We start from the raw sequence: 23,255 nt of genomic DNA, 5'->3' as shown, positions 1-23,255 counted from the left end.
TAAGTCCATTCTGCATTTGTGTATTTTATCAGTTTAGTTTGCCGTTTTACAGCTTTTTAGTCACATTTAGTTACGTTCAAGTGTAGTTAAGAAATAAATTGTTCTTCCTTATCAATTGCTCCCCAAGAAAAAACTGCAAATGTCTGAGTGGTTAAAAATCCTAACTGGTAGCAACATAAAGATATGAAGAGGCTCTTTCTCAATTGGGCCTTTTGTTCCACAATAACAGCAGCACTGGGAGAAAGTCAAATGGAATGAGAAAAGTATGGGAAAAAGCAGAAAACAGGGAAAAGACATGGAAGTAAAGTGGGTGAGAGGTCATTTCATGAAAAGGCAGTGATTTCATGTGAAAAAAAAGACTTGTGTTCTTCATTCCTTCACCTAGAAAATATACATCTCTTAACCATATTTAATTTCAAATAAGTAAAAAAAAGATTCATGTGCTGTTTTCTAAATATTGTTGGGATTATTTAAGGAAAGGATACATTAGTAAATCAAATGGTGACTGTTTTAACAGGCTAAACAGACATAATAAACTGGAGATAATTAAAATACACGAATACATAAATACTGACCATCAGAGAGTTTTATATCTAATAATGCAATACAAAAAAATCATTTGTACATTTTTATTACCAAATGACTTAATCCAGAAGCAAAATATTGAATATACACTGAACAAGCTTGTATCTATTTCAAGCAGTGACATTTGCTGACAGTTTGTTTAGTAACGTGTTTGTGCTTTAGGCAGGGAAACATCATCCACTGTTGGGTCATGTTTTAATTTTAGAGCCATCAAAATCTTGTCTCGCAGCACACACACACACTCACTCAATGTACTCAGTGTGCCACTAAACGGATGTTAAGTCAAAGGACCTGATTACGCAGGCCTTCAGCTATTTCTGGTCCTGCATGGAAATAATAGAAACACACGCCAACGTCTGCACTCGCGGAACGAGGAGCCGCCTGTATAACAAAAAATAAAACAAAAAACGTACAGGTGCACAGACATGCAGACACTAGATACACACTGCCTGACAGTTATTTTTGGTCCAGAGGCAAAATAATATGTTTTCATAAGGTCAACAGCCTGGATGTGGTTTCAAAACACGATCTACTTCTCTGCTTCTCTACAGGCTGAAATATCTCTCCAGTTAATTGACAGCAGGAGACCGAGTGCAGACAGATATGTAGAGGAAGATAAATAAAGACACTACGAGACGGAAAACATCTCCTTTCTGACTTCAAACCCCAGAAAACTGAAACATTTCTAAGCTAATGGGTCCAGTTTGTAGTGGCTTTTGCTTTCAGACTGGTGGGTTCATCGTGGAAAAGGCTGTTATGGCAAGAAATGCAATGCTTGCAAAAAAATATTTGGCATCTGCCACATGAGTCTTGGCAGCACAAGGCAGTGTATAAGGCTGTTTACCGTTATCTCATCCACAGGGGAGAGCGGTGCTCTGATTTAGACGTCAGACCAATTTCAAGCTTTTTCTCTTTTGTAAAAATGATTTAGCATGCGGAACACAGAAATATATCTCTTTACGGCCAAGTCTGCTTCATAAAAGCACATAACTCAATTAATCAATCTTGGTTTTTAAACGATTTCTAGAAAAATACTATGACAGTTACTTTAACTAAGCATGATGACTTCAATAGAAAAATACCTTGTAGTCATTTTCAAATAATGACACATAACTAAATTAGCATTTACGAATTACAGCCAAAGTCTGAAAGCGGAAACACAACCAGTCTGTGCCGCAGTATGCCAGTGTGTGTGTGTGTGTAAGCGTGTGTGTGTGTCCAATTTCCCAAGCCTTTTCAGATACCACTGCCAGACCTCAAAACTATCATCACTGTTCTCGCCCCCATCTGCCAAAGTCATCATCCACACATAGACACCCTCCCCCTGTATCTCACACGCACACACACACGGACACACATACACAAAGGAGGTGTGAAATTGTCATCCCTCAGCACTTTAAGAGAGGTGGGAACCTGGCTGTAAACTTTCTAAAGTCCTAAACTTCTGTTATTCAGCTTAAGTTGCCAACTCACATTTCCAGACAAACAAAAATAAACAAACATTTGGGTTTCTGACAAGGTGTTGGAAGCAAAGTAGATATTAGATTTGTTTCTCTTAAAAAGCTTTATTCTTACATATGAGAGCGCCGTGAACTCATTCAGGCCTGTTGCAAAGTCCAGAATGAAAAATGACAAGGAAAAGAGGGAAATGAGCAAAAGAGGAAGATGAGAGAGACAAAAGGGAAGTTGCAGTCAGGAAAGTAGAGTCTGGTAGAAAAAGAAAACATGACGATGGTGAAAGAGCAAAGAAAGACAGGAAAATTCAGTTTGACGCCTTATAGGCCAAAAAAAAAAAAAAAAAAATCTGCGAATGAAAAATGAGATGCTGAAATAGTGACTGATGATGGTTGGAAGAGATTAAACACCGTCTTCCCCATTTCTCATAAACTTTGAACCAACTTCAGGCATCCAGGCACATCGGAAAAATAATCTGAGCACATTGGGGGGAAAAAAAAGGAGAAATAAATGAAAAGATATTTCAGGAATTGATTAAAATACTCAGGTGGCTGTTTTTGCTCCTGTGTTGGCTAATGCTTGCAATATTTCATGCTGTCCAGAGAGGAAAACAGCATAATGCTCTGACCAACTGGCTCAAGCGTGCTGCACAAAAACTGCTGGGTGTTCATGGTTTCTTCAGGTGTAAGACCTCTCTCTTTTCACTTGAAACGCACTTTTAAAACTGTTTTCAAACCCCAAATAGAAGCTCAACAAGTTGATTTAATCCACATAAAATGATGGCTGCCCACTGAAGCTTCAAGGCAAATTTCATTGGCAAGTTGAATATTTCCACAAATGAACACAACTGTGTGAAATATAACTGTAAAGCCTTTGACAAAGGCCACATGAGAAGCTACATATTGATGGGGGAGCAGAGGGAGGAATTAGAGATCAGTTTTCAACGCTGTCTGAGTGTGTTTTCCCCAGAGTGAAGGTGAGGTGAGTTCCCAGCTGAGACGAGGCCTCAGAGACGGAGATTTAATTAGCGGCGCAGAAGAAAAGAGAGGACTGAGTACGACAGTGATACATGCATCAAAACATTTTTGTTTCAGGAGAAAACGTGGTACCTTGGTAGCGAGGCGTACTGACGCTCCACCTCCTCATAGCGCGGTGTCAGACGCTGATCCATCACTCTGGGTGGGACCTGATGAGGGAAAACACGGTCATTTAGTGGGAGTTGTCCGTATCTTCAAAGCAGACCTCTAAAACATACACATTTCTTGACTTAAGTATGAACAAAACTGCAAAACCGGGAGCTTAAGCATGTGCAATGCATACCCATAAGCCCCCCGCTTTCAGAATGCGTCGGTGTTTGTGATACAGCTGTAATTTAGGAATGACAAAGGCTAGCGATGGGGGATTTAGGCCTTCTGAGATTTGTTTGGGGTAGAAGGGGTCTCCGTCTCAAGATTAGGTTACTTCAAAACAGGATGGAGTTGTCTCACTCAGACACAAACACACTCTCATGCAGTTTCACATGAACAGAGTTGTGTCTCATCTCCATATTGAAAGAAAGAAAGAAAAAAAGATTAAGCCGAGCTGCTGACAGTTCAATCTGTCCCACTTCCTCATCTCACTGGCTCACTCCTTAACCCTTGCAACTCCTTCTCTTCTCTTTTTCTACTTATTCCCATTTTTCCTCCCTTGCCCCCCCAACACACACACACACACACACACACACACACACACACACACACACACACACACACACACACACACACACACACACACACACACACACACACACACACACACACACACACACACACACTTGATTCCAGCTGCAGTGATGCTTCTAAATGAAGCTGACTAAACCCCAACATTTCTGTGCTTTAGTGACTTGCATGTTCGACAAATGAAAAGCTAAAATGTTCCCGAAGAGAAGCTGAAATGTGAATAATAAGATATGCTGAAGTTTGCTTAGAAAGTAAGATACGACTCGTGTTTAATTTTTAAATAATAAACGGTTACAGCTCATAAAATGTAACCAAGCAGACCTTTGCAACAATAAAATGATTGCATTGCTGCAGGAATGTGCTCAGTTGTTGACCGAACTGAATTCATCTTTAATTGTAAAGCGCCAGTTAACAACAAAGACATCTTGAGGCACTTTGTAGACATAATTAATTCAAGCCAATTCATTGTGATCCAATGAAAACAAATCCACTTTAGTCCAATTTTAACTGTGTTCAGACAAGCCCATTGAAACAAAACAATCACTCAGCAGAGGATGTGTGCCAACCTGCTTCCGAGGTGAGCTGCTAAGTCTGGGGTGTCCAGCTCCAGTCCTTGGCGGCCAGAATCCTGCAGGTTTTTCATGTATCCCTGCTCAGACAAACCTGACCCATTAGTGCAGAACTTCATTGGCTGTTTGATCCATTCAATGGAAGTCGAAGTTGAAAAAGGAATATATGAAAACCTGCAGGACAGCGGCCCTTGAGGACAGACTGTGTACACCACAATCCACAGGCTCGGGAACGGTCCTCAAAGGTAGGACAAGCTGAGATTGTTGGATGTTTTACCATTTCACTGTGGTTCTATGTTCACTGTTGATCTGTGCTTATGTTAGTTTTTTGGTTAGAGTGTAGTTAAGCTTCTACATTTACTCAGACTGAGTTATTTTCTCCTGATTATGCAGGGAGTGTAGCTGTGAGGTTGTACTCTGCTTTCGCCTTGTGATTAGGTTAATGGTCCTTTCTATTCACAGTTAAGGACGTGTTGGTTGTTTTGTTGGTCTTGCCCGTACCTCAGGGGTGCAGTCCAGCGTATATGCAGGTATAAGGGTATACCCACTTACTGTTCAGTCAGCATTGGGTTTACCCACTTCTAAATCCCCTTGATTTGCTGCTTTTACAGTTACAAACCACCCAAGAATGTACGTCAACCAGCAGCACATCTAATGGTACGGATGCTATACTGGTGCAGCTAGCCAGCAGCGCCATTAACTTTAGCTTGACCGTAGACATAAAGACATATTATATATATATATTTATATATAAAAGGTATGGAATTATTTTTTGCTATATTTTATTTAAAAGTGACAATTTATTGGTAATTAGTTTCACATAAAAACTACATTCAAATAGAAAACTCAAACACTTCAAAGCGTTTGTTACTTTTGGTGACATAAGTTAGTAAATATAAAAAAAAAAAAGTCATTTTATTGAGAGTGCACTTCTTTCCAGTGTGGACGGGAGGGGGTTTAACAGAGCTGGAGGAAGGGACAGATCACAGCTGGGAATGTGAACATGATCCAACACCAGTACAATATTAGATGAGGATGTCACATATCTTATATGTTACTTTTTCTGAAACAGTGTTCCCTTGGGATACTTTTTTTCTTTCTTTTTCTTTTTTTTGTTAAAAGGGCAACATATTGAGAGTATGCCCACATCTTGAAGGACCAAAACTGCTGTCCCTGCAGAGACAGTGCCCTTCTGCTTTGCTGTAACTCATGTCAGACAATAAATAAAAGGTGAAATACTAAAATCATTCTACAACTTGAGATGAGATGTTACAACCTGGGCAAAAGCACTACTGTCTACTGGGATGGGACATTAATTTGCATGTTATTTGCATGTTTGGAACCAAAATGTTTGTAAATATAATACAGCTTTCTGTGTTATACCAACACAGAAAACATCCAAAGCTGAGGTATTAATATTGGAGAGCAGCTTTTGCTCTGTCTGCATTCCAGGAATGATGCCAGAAGGCATGGAAAACAGATTTGCTGGCCCTGCTTTCCTTCAAACACTTCTCTTTATAGCTCTGATATCTCAGGTAAGGAAACAGCAGGATATTAAGAGAGAACAGAGATGGAGTGAGAGAACGAAAAAGGTATTCGATGGAGAAGAAAGGTGGAGAGAGGGATGGAGTGAATGAGGAGTAAATGAGTTACAGACTATGTGAGGGAGATAAAGAGGGGAGGAGGGATATTATGAAGTCATTGAGGAGTGGCAAAGGGAGAGAAAGGAGATGAGAGGTGAGTTATAAAACAAGAAAGTGAATGAGGTGAGGACGAGGGCGGCAGAGTGGGGAGGTGAAAGGATGTTAATGGCACGATTTAAACAAGATGTTAAAAGGGGGAAGTGGAGATGGTGAGAGGGGTGAGAGATGAGAGGATGGATGACTGCATCTGGAGGTGGAGATGGAGAGCTGAGTGAAATAAATAAGGAGAGTCAAGAAGGGAAATAGACGGAGAGATGGTTTAAAAGTTGGTTGGAAACTTCTGGAAGATACAACACGTCTACAGAAGTGGACATATTTACAGCTCTCTCCTAGATGACGGAAATAATGGTTCACTCTTCCTGAAAAGTGATTCAAATAAAATCAACTGTCCCTGCAAACATGAAAGAATTTATTGCTATTTTACAAAACTTTCTAAAAAGTCTTTAGTTGTTTCTTCAGCTACTCAGGTCACTGAAGAGGAAACGGTCGACACTGAAGTAAAGGAGCTCAACGGAGTTGCTTCATGCTCCTTTGACTACGGGTGCAAGTCAATTCCATCAGACTGTAAACAACGGCTAAATATATGACTGCAGAGGGAGCTGGGATATGATCAGATCTGAAGATTTGTGTTGATGAAAAAGGAAACTCCAAGATGTTTCACCTTCTAAACAAGATTTCAGACCAACCCACTGGTGGAGGAGAAGGAAAGAAATAAAAACTGCTGGACTCAGTGATGAGCAACAGTTGATGGAAAATGTCTTTGGAAGACACAAACTGGAGATTTTTCCAGAAATTCTTACAGAAACTCCAACTTCAGAGAAAAGATTGCACCTGCTGTCAAACATGGAGCGGTAAAATGGTAAAACGACGTCCAAAGACGACCAAGACACCCTGGAGCAAAACAAACCATCCGGTTTTATTTACAGGTCACAAGTTCCTCACCAGGAACGTCATCAAAAGCAATAAATAAGTAAGATTATAACTAAATGGTCCTACGGACTCTGATCTAACTCCTATAAACATCTGTAAAAAGATCTTAGAGCAGCAGTGTGGAAGAGTCATGCTCCAAACCTGAACCAGCTCTAGCAGCCTATCTTGGACGGACAGACAGACGGATGGATGGATGGATGGAGTTGGAAGGGCAGACATTAAACACTCACACACCACTTTAATCGATCCATCTGCTCAACTGTTTAACGCAAATAGCAAATCAGTCAATCGTGGCTGCAACTCAGTCCATTTAATCATGCAGACATGGTCAAGACAACATACTGAAGACCTACTGACCTGCTGACTGAAACTACAGGATGAGGAAGAAAAGTGATTTAAGTGACTTTGAACATGTTGTGGTTCTGGGTATTTCAGAAACTGCTGATCTACTGGGATGTTGACACATAACCATCGCTAAGGTTCATAGAAAATAGTCTAAAAAAGAAAAAAAAAACATAAGATAATAAAAAAGACTGGTAGAAATACCTTGTTGATGCTAGAGAAGACTGACTACACTGGTTAGAGATTATACAAGAGCAAAAGTAACTCAAATAAGCAATTTGGTTCCATCCAAAGGATGGAGAATACCATCTTTGAACACACAATACCACTGGGTTTCACTACTGCCAGCTAAGAGCAGGAAGCTAAGCTACAGTTTACAAAAAAAACAAATCACTGTCTGATCTGATGAGTCTCCATATCAGCTGCTGCATAGGGTCAGAATAAACAACATGAAAGCATGGCTCCATTCTGCCTTGTATCAACGGTTCAGGCTGGTGGTGGTGGTGTAATGGTGTGGAATTTGGGCTTAGTGTCGACTGAGCATCATATAAACACCACAGGATACCAAAGTATTGTTACTGACCATGTCCATCCCTTTATCACCACAGCGTAGCATCTTCTGATGGATACTTCCATCAGGATGACGCACCATGTCACAAAGCTCATCACTGACTGGCTTCTTCAACATTACAATGAGTTCACTGTGCTCAAATGGTCTCCAGAGTCCCCAGCTGTCGATCCAGTAGAGCAGCTTTGGGATGTGGTGGGACGGGAGATTCTCATCATGGATGTGCAGCAAACTGTGTGCTTCGTGCCAGCGTGAGAAATGTTTCCAATACCTTGCTGAATACATGACACCAAGACTGAAGTAACTTCTTGACAGATAAGGGCAAAAGTTTAACATCTCACTCTTTTAGGGTCACGGACACCTCTCTAATTTCCCCTTAAATGAGTTTACACACACGCAAACACATTAACCAGAGCGTTCACATAATTCCTCTTCACTACACATAAACAACACATGCACAATATAATGCTAATTTGCACACTCAAACTCGCTCTCATGCAGCCAAACACACACCCTTCTCTCTCTCTCTCTCTGCAGGCCTACACTGAAACACACTCCCTTTCACTCACAGAGGGCTGTGGCAGCACAGTAGTGCACTGGTAGGGGTAATGGTCTAGTGAAAAACCATTTCACGGCATAGCGAGCAGAGGAGAGGCAGGGAGGAGAGCGCGCAAATCAAGCAGAAGAGACTGATACTGAAGGGAGAGGGAGCAGTCACACACGCAAACTTACACGGGCACACACACTGTAAGAGCGGCTCATCACTCTCCTTTTAACACACCCTTCAATTTACCCATAAAACACACCAACCCATCACTTTCAGCACTGACACAGGCTCAGGCTTTCTCCTGCTATTTTAGAGTTTTTTCCCCCTCCCTCTCTGTCTGTTTTACCCACAGACACAATGACACACACACACAAATAAAGCCTCTGATGTCCCATTCCTTTCACTTGAGCTGTTTCAAGGATATCAAAGGGATTTAGATCGACACTGAGTATTTGGTACATGCATGCTGCCTAAATGAGACTACTTTGTTCAAATGTGAAGTGTCTCTTTCTCCGCTTTGTGATTTCGTCCTCTGCACCCCTTCATCATTCACCCCTCCCGTGGTTGCCTCTTCCTCATTCTCCCGCTGTCCACATCTAATCGGCTCCCTTCATTAGCCAACTCTCCTTAAGTGAAATAAAGGGTTCTTTTGAGTGCTGTTAAATTTCCCTCCTTTCCCTTTAGTTAACGTCTCTTTGGCCCTCCTGCTGCCTACATCTCGCTCTACCTTCCCTTCACCTTTCCACATGTCTAATCATCGAAGTTAGAACTCTTTTCCACCACTGTCCTCCATTTAGCTTCATCCATTTTGCAGACTTCTCAATACACACACACACACACACACACACACACACACACAAAACAGATTAAATCCCATATTTCAAATTAAACAGGAAGAAACAAGGTGAGTTAAATCTTTGTCCTCTCTCCATTTTGCCCCCAACCCATTCTTGCATTGATCAATGACTAATGGAAGAGAGGTTTTAATCTGTATCAGTTCTATCTTTCTGCTCAGCCAGCACTTTAGGTGGGCTCAATTAAATGACAGCTCTTTGTGGTTTACAGTGTATGTGTGTGTGTGTCATCCACTTTCTGTGATATTACCAATGCCTGTATGTGTGCAGCGAGTGTGTTAACGTACAGAAACTAGAATGTGCATGTCAAAGCATAAAGGATTCAGCTTCTCAGTTTATTCTTTGTAACGCATGTAATTAAAGAAGGCTCCGATTGATTATGTTTGTCCTTTAAATTAGTCATCTACATCATGATCCGTTGCATCTGTAAAATTAGTGGGCTTTACAACTTTACACCGGGTGATGAGTCCATCATTTAGCTGTTTCCAGTGAAAAATTTCCAGGCTGGTTTAACAGGACAAATTGTACTTATTGACCAGTAGAAGTGGAAAAACATACCAGCTGCATTTCCACATCAGCCTTTACTGTGGTCGATATGTTTTTAGTTGGAAACTGAAAGAGTTAAAGATTACTAAAAGAGTTACTAAAGTTATTCATGCAGTTAATTCTTAAAATGAATCGAAGCTAAAATCCATTGATCCACTGGTCAATTAAAAAAGTAGCAGAAAAAAGTCTTAAGACGTGTTACAATGCTAAAAGACCCAACGGGAAAAGGGGCTCTGACTCAGAAATCATTCAGTTTTTTCATCATATAAACACAACTGATTGGATCACTTTATCCAGCATTCATGTAAACGTTAAGTATTTAAAGGATTCTGAAATGAGCTAAATCTCAGCACATTTAACAAAAGCATCTTTCCTAATGCAAATATTTAGGATCCTTCTATATTTTAGATCAGGGGTACTAAATCTGGTCCAATGAAGTCTGCAATCCAGCAGATTGTCCATGTATTCCTGCAACACAGCTGAATCAAATGAAATAGATCTAACAGCCTATCAAGACCTGCACAATGACTCATGAATTTGAGTTAGCTGTGTTGGAGCAGGGATACATGAAAAATCTGCTGGATTGTGGACCTCTTACTGAAGAAAGTACCCCTGTTTAAAATGATTTATGCTTATAGTGGCTGAAAATTCTGTCATCACACAGAAAGCACCATCATGCTGCCTTCTGGTCTATTTAGAAATGATAAACTTATATTTCATCTTCAATTTAACTTTTATTACTATCAGAGCTGATATTTTTGTGTTGTATAATTTCCCACAAGTTGTAGACACAACATCACTGTACAAAATGACTAAAAGTCCAGAGTATGTGACATTTTACTCAACTGTAAAGAGTAAAGCCATCAGTGACAATAACAGGGTCCAATCAGATCTTCTGGATCCACCCATGGCTTGTCACTATCAATCTTATTGATCTTATGGAAAGCTGAGGCTGTTTACAAAAAAAAAAAAAAGGAACAAAAGAAGAAAAACTCCACAAACTGATAGGGATGGCTACTTTTATGGTCAGGGCTGATCTGGAGCTCATGATAACCTAAAAGCAGACCAACCTTTGGACAACACAGCGAACACCCTGGACAACATGGGAAAGTAGGTTTCTTCAGTTCTGCTGAGTTCCTACACCATCCATCCATCCATCCATCACTCGCTTGATTGCTGGGTTATTGAGAGAGCAGGTTTAAGAAGAAGACCCAGGCAAACCTCTCCCCAGTAAAACTCTTCAGTTCTTCCTGCGGCATTTCCAGGCCAGAAGGGATATTTAATTCTGGGTCCTGGGTCTCTTCTGAGATTTCCTCCCAGTGGGAGTCAACCAAAAAGCATTATAATCAGATGGAAAAACATCAACTCACTCATTTCAATACAGAGGAGCAGCTGCTCCACGTCACGCTACCTCCAGATGTGTGATCTCTCCAGCTGAGTCTGAACGCCTTCAGAATGAAACTCATTTCAGCTGGTTGAATGTGGCAGTTCAACCTTTCATTCAATACCCAAATCTCATATTGTACGTGACGGTTGGATAAAGTAAGAGTAAAGTTAGGGCTTTGCTTTTCAGGTCACCCCTCTTCACCACAGCACCATCCTTCCTACTGGTGAAGCTCCGTATGTCCTTGCATCATCTGTTCCACCCTACCATCACACATAAACCCAATCCCAGGAAACTCCAACTCTTCCAGCTGAGGCAGACAGATTCCTAACCTGGAATGAGCACTCCACCCCTTCTGGTTGCTATCCATGAGGGCTGACATGTCCAAGGCAATAACTTTTATTAACTTTTATTATAACTTTTATCAAATTTTTATTGACTGTTTTGTCTTCTTCTATCTAATCAATTTAAATTACCATTAAATCAATATCACAGAGTATCATTAAGATTTGTCTTGAAGATTTATTAGATAATTATCTATTAAATGAAAATTTACTCCATTTTTTAAGTACACTATTGCTTGTTACACAGTATAAATATTGAATTTAAACATAGAGATATGATGATGTTACAACAACTGCATGATGACTTCACCACTTCCTTATATTCACTTATTTCACTTGTATAGATAAAAAAAAAAAAAAAAAATCAAATGCACAAAAAAACAAAATAAAACACTGAAATCATGAAGCTTCACATTTAGTCTGAAATGATATTAAAAACATCGCTTTCGGCTTTGTGTCAAGGAGACATGAGACAAGAAGAATGACATGCTGCACCGTGTGTGTTCTTCAGCGTTATAACAACGTACATCAGAGAGCAAAAGTATCATTCAAGTCTTTTTGCTCTTTGTTACTGTTTTTGAATCGGGTTGTAATTTCTTTCTCCTTCATTTCCTTCACACTCACCATCTTTCAACTGGCCACCTACTTCATCCATGGATACTTCCTTTCATTTATTCAGCAGCGTCTTCTATTACAGCCGCCTGGTGTTTATTCGTCCTGCTTTTGTTCAGTTAACACACTTTGCTTTCCTTCTTCCATCCATTTATCCATCGAGATATTTCGGATGCAACAGTAATTGCAGCTGTTGGAGAAAAGCCTCCCATTTTCTCAACTAATTACTACAGCCTTTTAACAAGGTAGCACCGCAGCAAAGAGAGTCAACAAGAACATGTTTATTCACATTCACACACAAGTTCAGCTTTACGCGCACAAACAGTCAAATAAATTAGGTCTTTCCACTAATGAGTCCGGGTTGAGGATATGGAGGAAATCATGTCACCATATGCAGTTTATCTTAATACATCTACATCATGTAGGCAGGAAATAGGCTGGAGGAAATAAATTCTGAAAAAATAGCTCATATCTCTCCTGAACCAGTTTATGACAGGAGTATTTCTGTAAATAAGTTTATTTGCTTTCTGCCTCAGTTAGATGACCAGATGAGTACCAGCTGATTGACAGTCAAACTGTATAGGCGACTTTCCGTTTTCATCAAGAGAAACAGAAGCTTTCAATAGTTTCTACTGGACATCTGAAATGCAACAAGGCAACTGGTTGAGTTTTACAGATGCTGACAAGCAGAATAAGTTAATAAGTTAAAACCTTTTTCTTCCTGATTCAAATCTTTTTGGTTAGTTTGTTTTTTGTGATAACTGTGCACAAAGCAGAGAAAGGCAGCTAAGAATCGAAACAATCAGTGCAAATTTGCTTATTTGTTTACAACAGCAAAGAGGCACCATTCATCTTTTCTCGTGAACCTCCTCCTGCTGAAATGTCAGCAAAACACTAGAATAAAGCGCCATGAATTAAGACTGGAGCACAGTTAAATGTCACAGCGCTGTTGAGCCTCTGGTACAATTAAGACCACAGAAGGTCAATTTCCCCCAAAGCACGCAGCTTAGAGCATCTCCCATGAACACAGCTATTAATACTACTTAACGCTAAGCTTATTTGGTGTGTGTGTGTGTGAGAAAGCAAAAAAGCACTGTATTAAAAGTGTGTGTTTGCATGCAAATCAGCCTGTAGATCAATTAATCAAACTGAATCTAGTTTTGCTAAATGACATTTCAAGCCAACGAGTTGGTAGAACCCACCCAAACCTTCATCTACAAAACATCAACAAAACACTTGAGCAAACTTGTTTTTGCAATTAAAAACACACTTTGGCTTCACATGAGATAATTACTTTACCAGTACTATTAACACCAGACGTGGACAGGATGAAGCAAATGTTTTGAGCTGCAATCCTTGCAATACGTTGTTTCCAGAGTTAGACTCTTTAGTCATGGTTTAAAGTGGTCTTGAGCAACTTGTTCACTCATTGTAACACGAGTCCGGTAGTATCTTAGCTGTTCCTAGGACTGTGCTTTCCTGGACAGAGATGTCTGATGTTTCACCTGGTATCTGTTGGAGCCATTTCTCCAGTGTGGGGGACCCGGCCCCCAGTGCTCCGATCACTATGGGTACTACTGTTGCTTTCACCCTCCAGGCCTTCTCCAGTTCTTCCTTGAGATCTTGGTACTTCTCCAGTTTCTCATGCTCCTTTTTCCTGATATTTCCATTGGGGATGGGTACATCTATCACTATGGCTTTCCTCTGCTGCTTATCCATGATAACTATGTCCGGTTGGTTGGCCACCACCATTTTATCTGTCTGGATCTGGAAGTCCCAGAGGATCTTAGCCCTCTGGTTCTCCACCACCTTGGGGGGGAGTTTCCATATTCTGCACAGATGTTCCTTTACACTATGCTGCCTACTTGGTTATGGCGCTCCATGTATTCTTTGCTTGCCAGTGTCTTGCACCCTGCTGTAAGGTGCTGGATTGTTTCAGGGGCTCCTTTGTATAGTCTGCACCTGGGATCCTGCCTGGTATGGTAGATCTGGGCCTCGATCGCTCTGGTGCTCAGGGCCTGATCCTGTGCTGCCATGATTAGTGCTTCTGTGCTGTACTTCAGTCCAGTCCTCTCCAGCCATTGATAGGACTTGTTTATATCGGCCACTTCGGTGATCTGCTGGTGGTACATCCCATGCAGGGGCTTTTCCTGCCATGTTGGTTCTTCCATCTCGTGTTCCTCCAGGTTCCATTATCTGAGACATTCACTAAGTGCTTCATTACTCGGTGCCCTCTTCCTGATGTATTTGTGGAGCTTGGATGTTTCATCTTGGATAGTGGCCTATGATGCTCACTTGTCCTCGGCCCCCTTCTTTGCGCAAAGTGTATAATCACTGGACGCTGTATATATATATATATATATATATATATATATATATATATATATATATATATGTGTGTGTGTGTGTGTGTGTGTGTGTGCGTGTCTGTGTACACACACATGTGGAGAGAACGAAGGTGAGAGAGTGAAAAATGTGAGTTAAATGGGAAAAATGCTGGTGCTGGGAGAAAGAGTTTGGGATAAATAAATGCTGGTAAGAGGGAAGGTACAGTAAGGCGATAGAAGAGAGGATAGGATTAGTTTCTGCTGCAAAGCCTTGGGAGATATACACACCCATGCATATGTGTCTGAGATCTTCATGTGGACACACACCATGTTTAATACAAGACAATGCAATGACACAGTTATAATAAATTAATAGCACAGAAAGAGATACAGTTATAACTCTCTCTCACACACACACACACACACACACACAGATTTATCCAATTCTTACTGTTCTTAACAGTTAAGCTCGTCCTTGAAAGTGCAAGGTGGGGAGTTGATAAGACGAGCAAAAGAGAGAGGAAGAGGGAGTTCGGGGGGTGAACATGTACAAAGGGACAGAGAGCAGAATGAGGAGGAAAAGAGCTGAAAAAGTGCAGGAAGATAATTTGGATTCCCATAAGCCCCCTTCCTGCCACCCAGATTGTATATCCCTTTACCTCCCACCCACCCCTCCTCTCTCCATCTGTGCCTACCCTCTACCCTAAACTTCCCGACTTAAAAAAGTTCCCCTTTGAGGATTAGTGGGAACAAAAGCAGGTGAATTCCAGGGAAGAATATGAGAGTGGAGAAGCACGGCAGAGTGGGGAGAAAAAGGTGCAGGTTAAAGGGGAGGCAATTTACCTGACAGAGACGAAGACATGATGGCGGAGAAGACAGACACAGCAAAGATGAGACAAGGGTAAATTTTTACCTGCTCTCCTCTTTTTTTCCTGTTTTTTTTTTTTTATCCTGTCAGTGCCTCAGGCAGGAAAATCTCTGCTGCTTTTGTGTTTGTGGATATCTTGTTTTATTTATTTATTTCTCTATGATATCTCAGCAGAGTGGAAAGACTTCACATGAGAAGCAAGCACATGGCTCTGCTGGATCTGTAATGGCTGCATGAGCAAAGGTATGGACATGCAAAAAGCCTGAATACTGAAATAAAATATAAGTTATGTGTGCGTGTCTGTGTGAGAGATTATTAATATGTGGCAGTGGGAGCAGGTGGCTGCAGTGGCAGGTTAGATGGAGCAGTAATAGGATCTAAAGTTGCACTCTTCCCTTCCACCTCTCACACACACTCAGTTCCTCTTTCTGATGATTGGCTCCAGTCAGCGGCTGGCCATGACCAGGCAGAGTTTTTTGGGTTTTTCTTTTATGCTTTATGTGTTATTAATGGAAGTCTTGACCCTTACAGTCCTGTTATCTCTTCTTGTCAGAGTTTCCCAGTTTCAATATTTTAGTTTCAGCTTATTCCTTCCCTTTTTACACTCCTCTAGATTCTGTTTCATAAGACACTCTCCTCATTTCCATCCAATCTCATCCGGATACCACAGCAAGACAGAAAAACTGAGTTCGTCTCTAACTTTAAACTCTCAATCATGATAAATATCATGTTTATCCCAAGTTAAAAAAAATAATAAAATCCTTTATTTTTAAATAATGGCGGACGGAGCACATAAAAGTAAGAGGGGAAAATGGAGTCAATAGTCGCTTTAGTGTGAGATGACATGCTGGTAGAGAGGGAGAAAAATCCTCTTGCTAGACTGCACTTTTTTCCAGCATGTGGATCTGAATACATCATCAGATTTGTACACTTGTGGAGGCGCAGAAACACACAGCATGTGCAGTGAGTTGTTCTTTCTGTGCTGGTAAAAGAAATGCACGCAAATAGGAAGTTTTTAAACCTTAAGTACTCTCTGACCTATATTATATGACCCCCTGGAAACCTCCCCTTTTTTATTGCCAGCCACCAGAAACTGAGGAAAAGCTGATTATCCAAGCACACTGATACGCATGCTTTACATATTTCATAATGTATTTGCAAGCGTTAGCTCCGGAAAGTGCGATGATGATCCCATATTTTCCATGCAAATGGAAGCTCATTGTTCCCGGGAAATTTTCAAATCCTGACAATCAGATGAAAAATGTCAAATTGCAGCTGTCAGTTCATCTTAAAGCTCTGACTTGGCACAAAGGTCAGGTATGATAACCAGTACAAGAGAAGATAGCGTTATCCATTACATACTGAAAAGAAATGGAGACAACCATTTTCTTGCAGACACAAGCTAAAAGCTGCAGATCGACCACGGCGTGGATTTAGTTGAAGTCCAGGTGGGGTTGAAAATGGGGGTGGGCAGGGGAAAGGGAACAGAGCCATAGAAAGTAGGGTGGGTGGGAAAGAAGGAGAAATGTAAGAGGAGAGCAAGAAGGGGATTAGAAACCCTCCGAAAGGCAGTCACTTAATTTCCTGGCTAACGTGGCTATGATTATCTCCTGGGTGGGAATGGAACGTTTGATGTCCTGGGACCAGACTAATCCTTGGTGACTAACCTCCACCTCTCATTTCCTCTGGATTAGCTTACTCTGCTACTTAATAAAAAAAGAAAAAAGAAAAAAGTTGGGGGTGGATCAATATTAACCCACGATGAAGGACAGAAAGAGAAAGATTTTTTTACACTTTGTCATGTATTATGATATGCTATTTCTGTTTTCTAAGGAAACTACATGTGGTTTTGAGGAAAAACATCAAGTTTGAAAATATATAAAAAATGACGAAGATATAAAATCTCACTTGTTATTATAATACAACTAGCTAGCTATGACAGTAAACTTGACTTATTATTGTTATCACGACTGTGTTATCAGCAAAAGCAGTCATTCCGTAAATCAGCATAAACTAGGGCATCTCTCTTCTATGCAACACATATCCAGATAAATGAGGTAAGACATGATTCAGAGATGATACATTGTTAAACAAAATGATTTGGTTCACTTAAATGAAATTTGATTTGATTCATTCCTGATACAGTCCTTTGGGTTTCTTAAATATGTTAATTTTCTTTTAAGGAAAAGAAATAATTTCCTATCACTGTGTCAAAGAGCAATTGAGCAATCAGAGGGAGCCACAGTGTTTTAGACTCTTCATAACGCATGAAAAAATGCATTTGATTGCTTTTGTTTCCCTCCTTTGTTGGGTATTTTTAAAGGTTTACAAATACTCATGTCACCAAAGCTGCTGTTGTCAAACTCAGTTCATGTATTATTCTTTAGCAATAAATGGAGAGTAGATACCATTTCATTTTTTACCCCAATTTGTAACATTAGTGTTTATCTTGTGTCGTTCATTGAGCTAGCTGTGCTAGACCGGCCAAAAATTCCATTTTACGAGGCGTGCAAGTTCTGTACATACTCACAGCTTGATAGACTTTTGTGTAATGATGTACAAAACATTATATTACATGGTAGTTTGTGACCTGCTTCAGTGTTAACTGTCAATTGTCAGAGCATGTCAGATCCACGTAGGCCATTACATCACAACCATATCTGAACAGGTTGCTTGGCTAATATGGCCAATGGTGTGCAGATGATACGATACTTGACGCACCAGCAGAGAAATATGGAATTGCGCTCGTACAATTTGCACTGACAGAACATGGAAATTTTGCTTTGCTCTGCAGCAAAGTCTGTGAATTTACCTGTAGGGGTTCGGAAAATGGATGGATGGATCTATCATCTACCACTGATTGACGCAATTACGTCTTTCAATATTACACTTTTTTTAAAATTTATTTATTTTTTTATTAAAGATGGATTCACTTTAGCCCCTTTAAATGCTATAAATGAATAAACTAATTCAATGATAACTGGAACACACAACGAAATAACAGATAACTGACCAGTGACAAGGGCTGCACGGTGGCATAGTGGTTAGCACTGTGGCCTCACAGCAAGAAGGTTGCTGGTTCGATCTGCGAGGCTTGGTCAGTGGCCTTTCTGTGTGGAGTTTGCATGTTCTCCCCGTGTATGCGTGGATTCTCTCTGGCCTCCTCCCACACTCCAAAGACATGAGAGTTAGGTTTATTGGTTACTGTAAATTGCCCATAGGAATGAGCGTGAGCATGAATGGTTCTCTGTGTGGCCCTGCGATGGACTGGCGAGCTGTCCAGGGTATACCCTGCCTTTAGCCCAGAGACTGCTGGGATAGGTTCCAGCTTCCCAGCGACCCTTCATCGGACTAAGCGGATAGGATAGGATAATGAATGATCAGAGACAAACTACTGTTTTTCTTGACTTGAGAAAGATATTACATTTTTAAATGTCTTTATTTAAAACCATTATTATGGTCTGCAAAAATATTCATGACAAAATGAGACTAAAAATGTGAAATAGCCCTCAGATTTACTGTTTGAAACTTTCATCTGACAAAAATCCTCATTGAATGTGCCTGACTGATCCGAGTCCCATGGGTCAAGCAAAGCTGGTGTAAAAATAAATAACCCACAATTTGGCAAAGGACTAACAGAACACACCAGGGAAAGAAAACACACACACACACACTTGGTCTTGCCTTGGAAACAAGTCGGCTGAAACTTGTAGCCTGTTTGGATTGAAAAGATGCTACAGCTGGAGGTGAAACAGTACTTCAAACAATTTAGGACCTCATAATTGAGGGTTAGGTTTAAATTCACACAAAGTCTGCAAGGACTAGCGACTTGCACACGCACCTCTATATCACCAAAAAGCTGCCAATTACCAACAGTTTTTTCATAAATGCTGTTACCAAATTATGTTCAAGAGTATTTTTTGCATTTTTTTTCCCCAAGGCTTTTCTCAAGAGGGAAAGCCTCAAGTATTGCCAGGTTACCAGCAAATCTGACCAATGACATGCCACTTGACCCTACTCTCAGCCAATGCCCCGTCTCCCAACAACCGGCTGGGCCCCAGCTGGCCAATTAGCTCGCCTCTTAGTGTGGAGCTAAGCCAATGAAAAGCCCCAGGAGACTTCTGTTCATCTGAACTCACAGATGGGAGGACAGAGAGGGAGAAAAGAGGGAGAGAGTAGGAGTGTGTGTGTGAGAAAACGGGTGTGAGGAACTTGGCTTGAATTCTCAAACACTATTGAGACATCTTCACTGAAGAGGCTGGATGGTTCTGAGTTAGTGGTTGGAAACAAATCTCTCCATTTATAAAGGACCAATGGGACAGTCTCATTGCAAGTAGCAGAGATTAAAAGGAGACCAAACTGCTTCGCTGCCACATGGCATATTTAAGAGCAATACTGAAACGCCTTGCAAACAAATTTATTGCTTAAATGCTGTGAATTTGGAGACATTTCCCTTTATATACTTCAGGTTTAGAGTTTACCAGACAATGTTACCATTCATTTGTGGTTTGTGTGCAACTGCTTTTATAACACAGCAGGGCTCAATTTGAGAATATTAATGTCTCTTCAATAAAGATCTCTTTAAAGCGATCTGTGAAAACTATGTGCTTTAAGTGAAAATGTTGGCTGGAAAAAGCAAGCAGGATAGAGAAAATGCCACAAACACAGCAAAATTCAACTTAAAAAGTTATTTTCTCAGCAGTGACACTAATTTAAGAGAGAATTCACAAGCATTTCAGCAGTAGGTCCATTTTCTTTAACCAGAAAAAAACATCAAGTGAAATGTACTTTTCCTCAGTCAGGACATTGAATGGCTATATCAAATCACCACCATTACGCTAACCGTTAGTTCATTATCTCAGCATGCACGTTAAGTTTCATCTCTATTTTCATACAGCTCTGGCAGAATATTTCTCTGAACTATTTCACTTGTAACTTGTCTGCTTTATTGGTGTGAAATGCCAATAAAAACATCAGTAATACAAGAGAAGAAAATCATACATGAAGTTGCTATAGCAACAATTCCATCATCTCTTCTCTACTTTTATAGAGGATATTGTTTGCTAGAGAAGTATAAATGTCGACATCTTTAGGGTCCTTTCACCTTCAAAGCCTGTCTGGTGACATCTACCCATCCATCCATTTTCTTAACTGCTTATGCCTATTAGGGGTTGTAGGGAAGCCCAGCAATCATTGGGCTATAGGCAGGATACACCCTGGACAGGTCGCCAGTCCATCGCAGGTGTCTGGTGATATTGCTAGAAATATATCAATCCATGTCCCTGTTTTATTAAGTCCTGGTCAGGATTTAGCAACACGTGGGAAATTGATTATATGCTTGAGGCCATGTGTTAAGTCTAATTTATACTTTGTGTTGAACACACATACATACAGACAATTAGTCTTTTGAGTCATTTATGTTCATATTTTTAGAGAGGTTGAGGATGCATACCCAGAGGTACCAAACGGAGTGGTGCATTTACAGGCCAGGGGCAACGTTGCACAGTATAGCTTATGTGTTACCAGTGAAAGGAACATAGAAGAAGCTGTCTCGATGTATTAAATAGCTGCACGGATGACCTCATTCTTCTGTGCAGCCTCTCTTCATGTCTCTAAAAATGTACATTACCAAAATCATCACATATGTCACCATGTTTGCTGCTGTCTGGAACTGATACCACAACTTGGGAGGTGTTCTAACAACTCTGCACTGTCCGACCATGCCAACGTAAAGAATACAAAGGAGTGCAGTACTGATCAAAAGTTTCCAAACTTCTGACTCATACTGTAGGTAGGGAGTGATGTTTGAGAGAATTGGACATGGTCATAACTATTTATATACATAAAGGCAGCAAAAATAAGGCTTTAGTTTGATAGGAATTTATAGCTAAAGCATTGCTACTTACAATATTTCAATTTTGGGATTGAATTATAAAGATGTCACCAGGCTTACTGGGGTTGCCATTACCAAACTGAAGGTCCAGACCTCTACGGGGCTCCGAAGATCACTTTAGGCATTGGTGATTATTGTCAAAACAACACAAAACAAAACAGCTTTTATCAAATAAATGAAATTGTAAAAAAAAAAATGTGTTAATGCATAGAAAATAATCTGTGGATTTAAAACTTATTTGAAACAAATCAATGTATAGACCACAAAAAGATCTTGTGAGTTACCACAATTAACAGAACACAAGATGGATCCAGTGTGTTTGCAGAGAGGTAGCCAGAATACAACACTGTAAACAAATACATCATGCAGTCTTATAGCTTGCAGCAGAAACTTAACAAGGCATGTTTGTGTTCCTGATGTTTTCAATATTCTTCCTTCCCGGCTTCCAGCATTTACTCTCAGTGAGACTTCAGTCTGCCACAACACCTCCTTCACTCTTGTTTGGCATCTCATGATTGTCTTAAAAATCCTTATTTTGTTGAACTCAATGAAAACTGTGTCCCTGCCCACCATCCCCTCCGATCCCAGTATTTCTTATCTATCAGATGACTCGCCTATATTTCTGCATCAGATATTTCCTCCTCAGAAGCTGAAGAGCTGCATGCCACTTTAAAAATGGCAGACGATCTCCAAATGTGCACACAGGCATTTTATCTTTGCTTGTGCACATATAAACAAAAGTGTGTGTGTACAGTGTGCTCTCATGTACATGTATTTGATACATAGGGGTGTCTATGTCCTCGACAACACAGCTGAGCTAACAATGTACGGGAGGAAAAAAACAATTGACACACATGAACACCATTTGGCTATCTGTCCCGACCACAGCACAGTGGCCAATGATGATAACAGTCTCTGTTTGACCAAAACGCATCACTTCACACACATATACCTGACACAAGCTTTTTGTGTGTGTGTGTGACTCTGCACATTTGTCTTTTTCATGTTTCTCAAAGGCTGACAGGAAACCAAGGGCCCGAATAGAATTTTCTTTGTGTGTGTTTGTGTTTTGTCCAGCATTGAGGCAGGCAGAAGATTTACTTTGTAGGGCTGCACGGTGGCACAGTGGTTAGCACTGTGGCCTCACAGTAAGAGGGTCACTGGTTCGATCCTTGGCTGGGGAGGGGTTTGGTCAGTGGCCTTTCTGTGTGGTGTGGTCAGTGGCCTTTCTGCATTTTCTCCCCGTGCATGCGTGGGTTCTCTCCGGGTACTCTGGCTTCCTCCCACCATCCAAATTGGCTAATTGGTTACTCTAGATTGCCCCTAGGAATGACTGTGAGTGTGAGTGGTTGTTCGTCTCTCTGTGTGGCCCTGCGATGGACTGGCGAGCTGTCCAGGGTGTACCCTGCCTGTTGCCCAAAGCCAGTTGGGAAAGGCTCCAGCTTCCCTGCGACCCTGAATTGGATTAAGCGGTTCAGAAAATGATTGAATGAATGAAATTTACTTTGTCAAGGGGAACTTTATAGATATAATGCTCCCCTTGATGTTCTGGATTCTTATTTTATTTTTCAAAATTTTTTGCATAACTGTTTGAATTACAAAGTTTATACTGCAGGACCGGTGAGGATAGAAGAGGGACAGAAAGAGAATCGAAAGGAAGAAAAAACAGAAAAACACCTCGTAGAGAGTAAAAGAGAGAGAGAGATTAGGAAAGAATGAGAAAGAAAGAGAACAACCTACATACATATGCATATACATTAGCACGCATACATACCCACTTATACAAACACATAAACATACACATATACACATTGGAGTCATGTTTCCTCTGCAGGAGGACGAAACCATCAACTGTCAGGAGAACCAGAAATTATCAAGCTAAATCAGAAACATAGAAATAAAACTAGCAGCTGTTAGTGACTAAACTTGCAGACGACTCAGTAACTGTGTCATGTACGTGTTAGGAGAAGAGTGATCATGACAATGTGACCCCGCCCACATAAAGGTGAG

The 23,255-nt window shown here is 40.6% G+C and overlaps 1 protein-coding gene across 1 annotated transcript in view; it reads right to left on the bottom strand.

The window, feature by feature from the left end:
- LOC306766896 (partitioning defective 3 homolog B-like) overlaps positions 1-23,255 on the bottom strand; it is a 230,308-nt gene that overhangs the window by 20,917 nt on the left and 186,136 nt on the right. Inside the window, exon 23 of the mRNA XM_079254754.1 lies at positions 3,150-3,226. Coding sequence (XP_079110880.1) covers positions 3,150-3,226 — 77 coding nt within the window. The remainder of the gene's footprint in view (positions 1-3,149; positions 3,227-23,255) is intronic.

Source organism: Telmatherina bonti (genome assembly GCF_933228915.1).
Source record: "Telmatherina bonti genome assembly, chromosome: 15".
In the NCBI taxonomy this organism is placed as follows: Eukaryota; Metazoa; Chordata; class Actinopteri; order Atheriniformes; family Telmatherinidae; genus Telmatherina; species Telmatherina bonti.
This window is presented reverse-complemented; position numbering and strand designations above follow the sequence as displayed.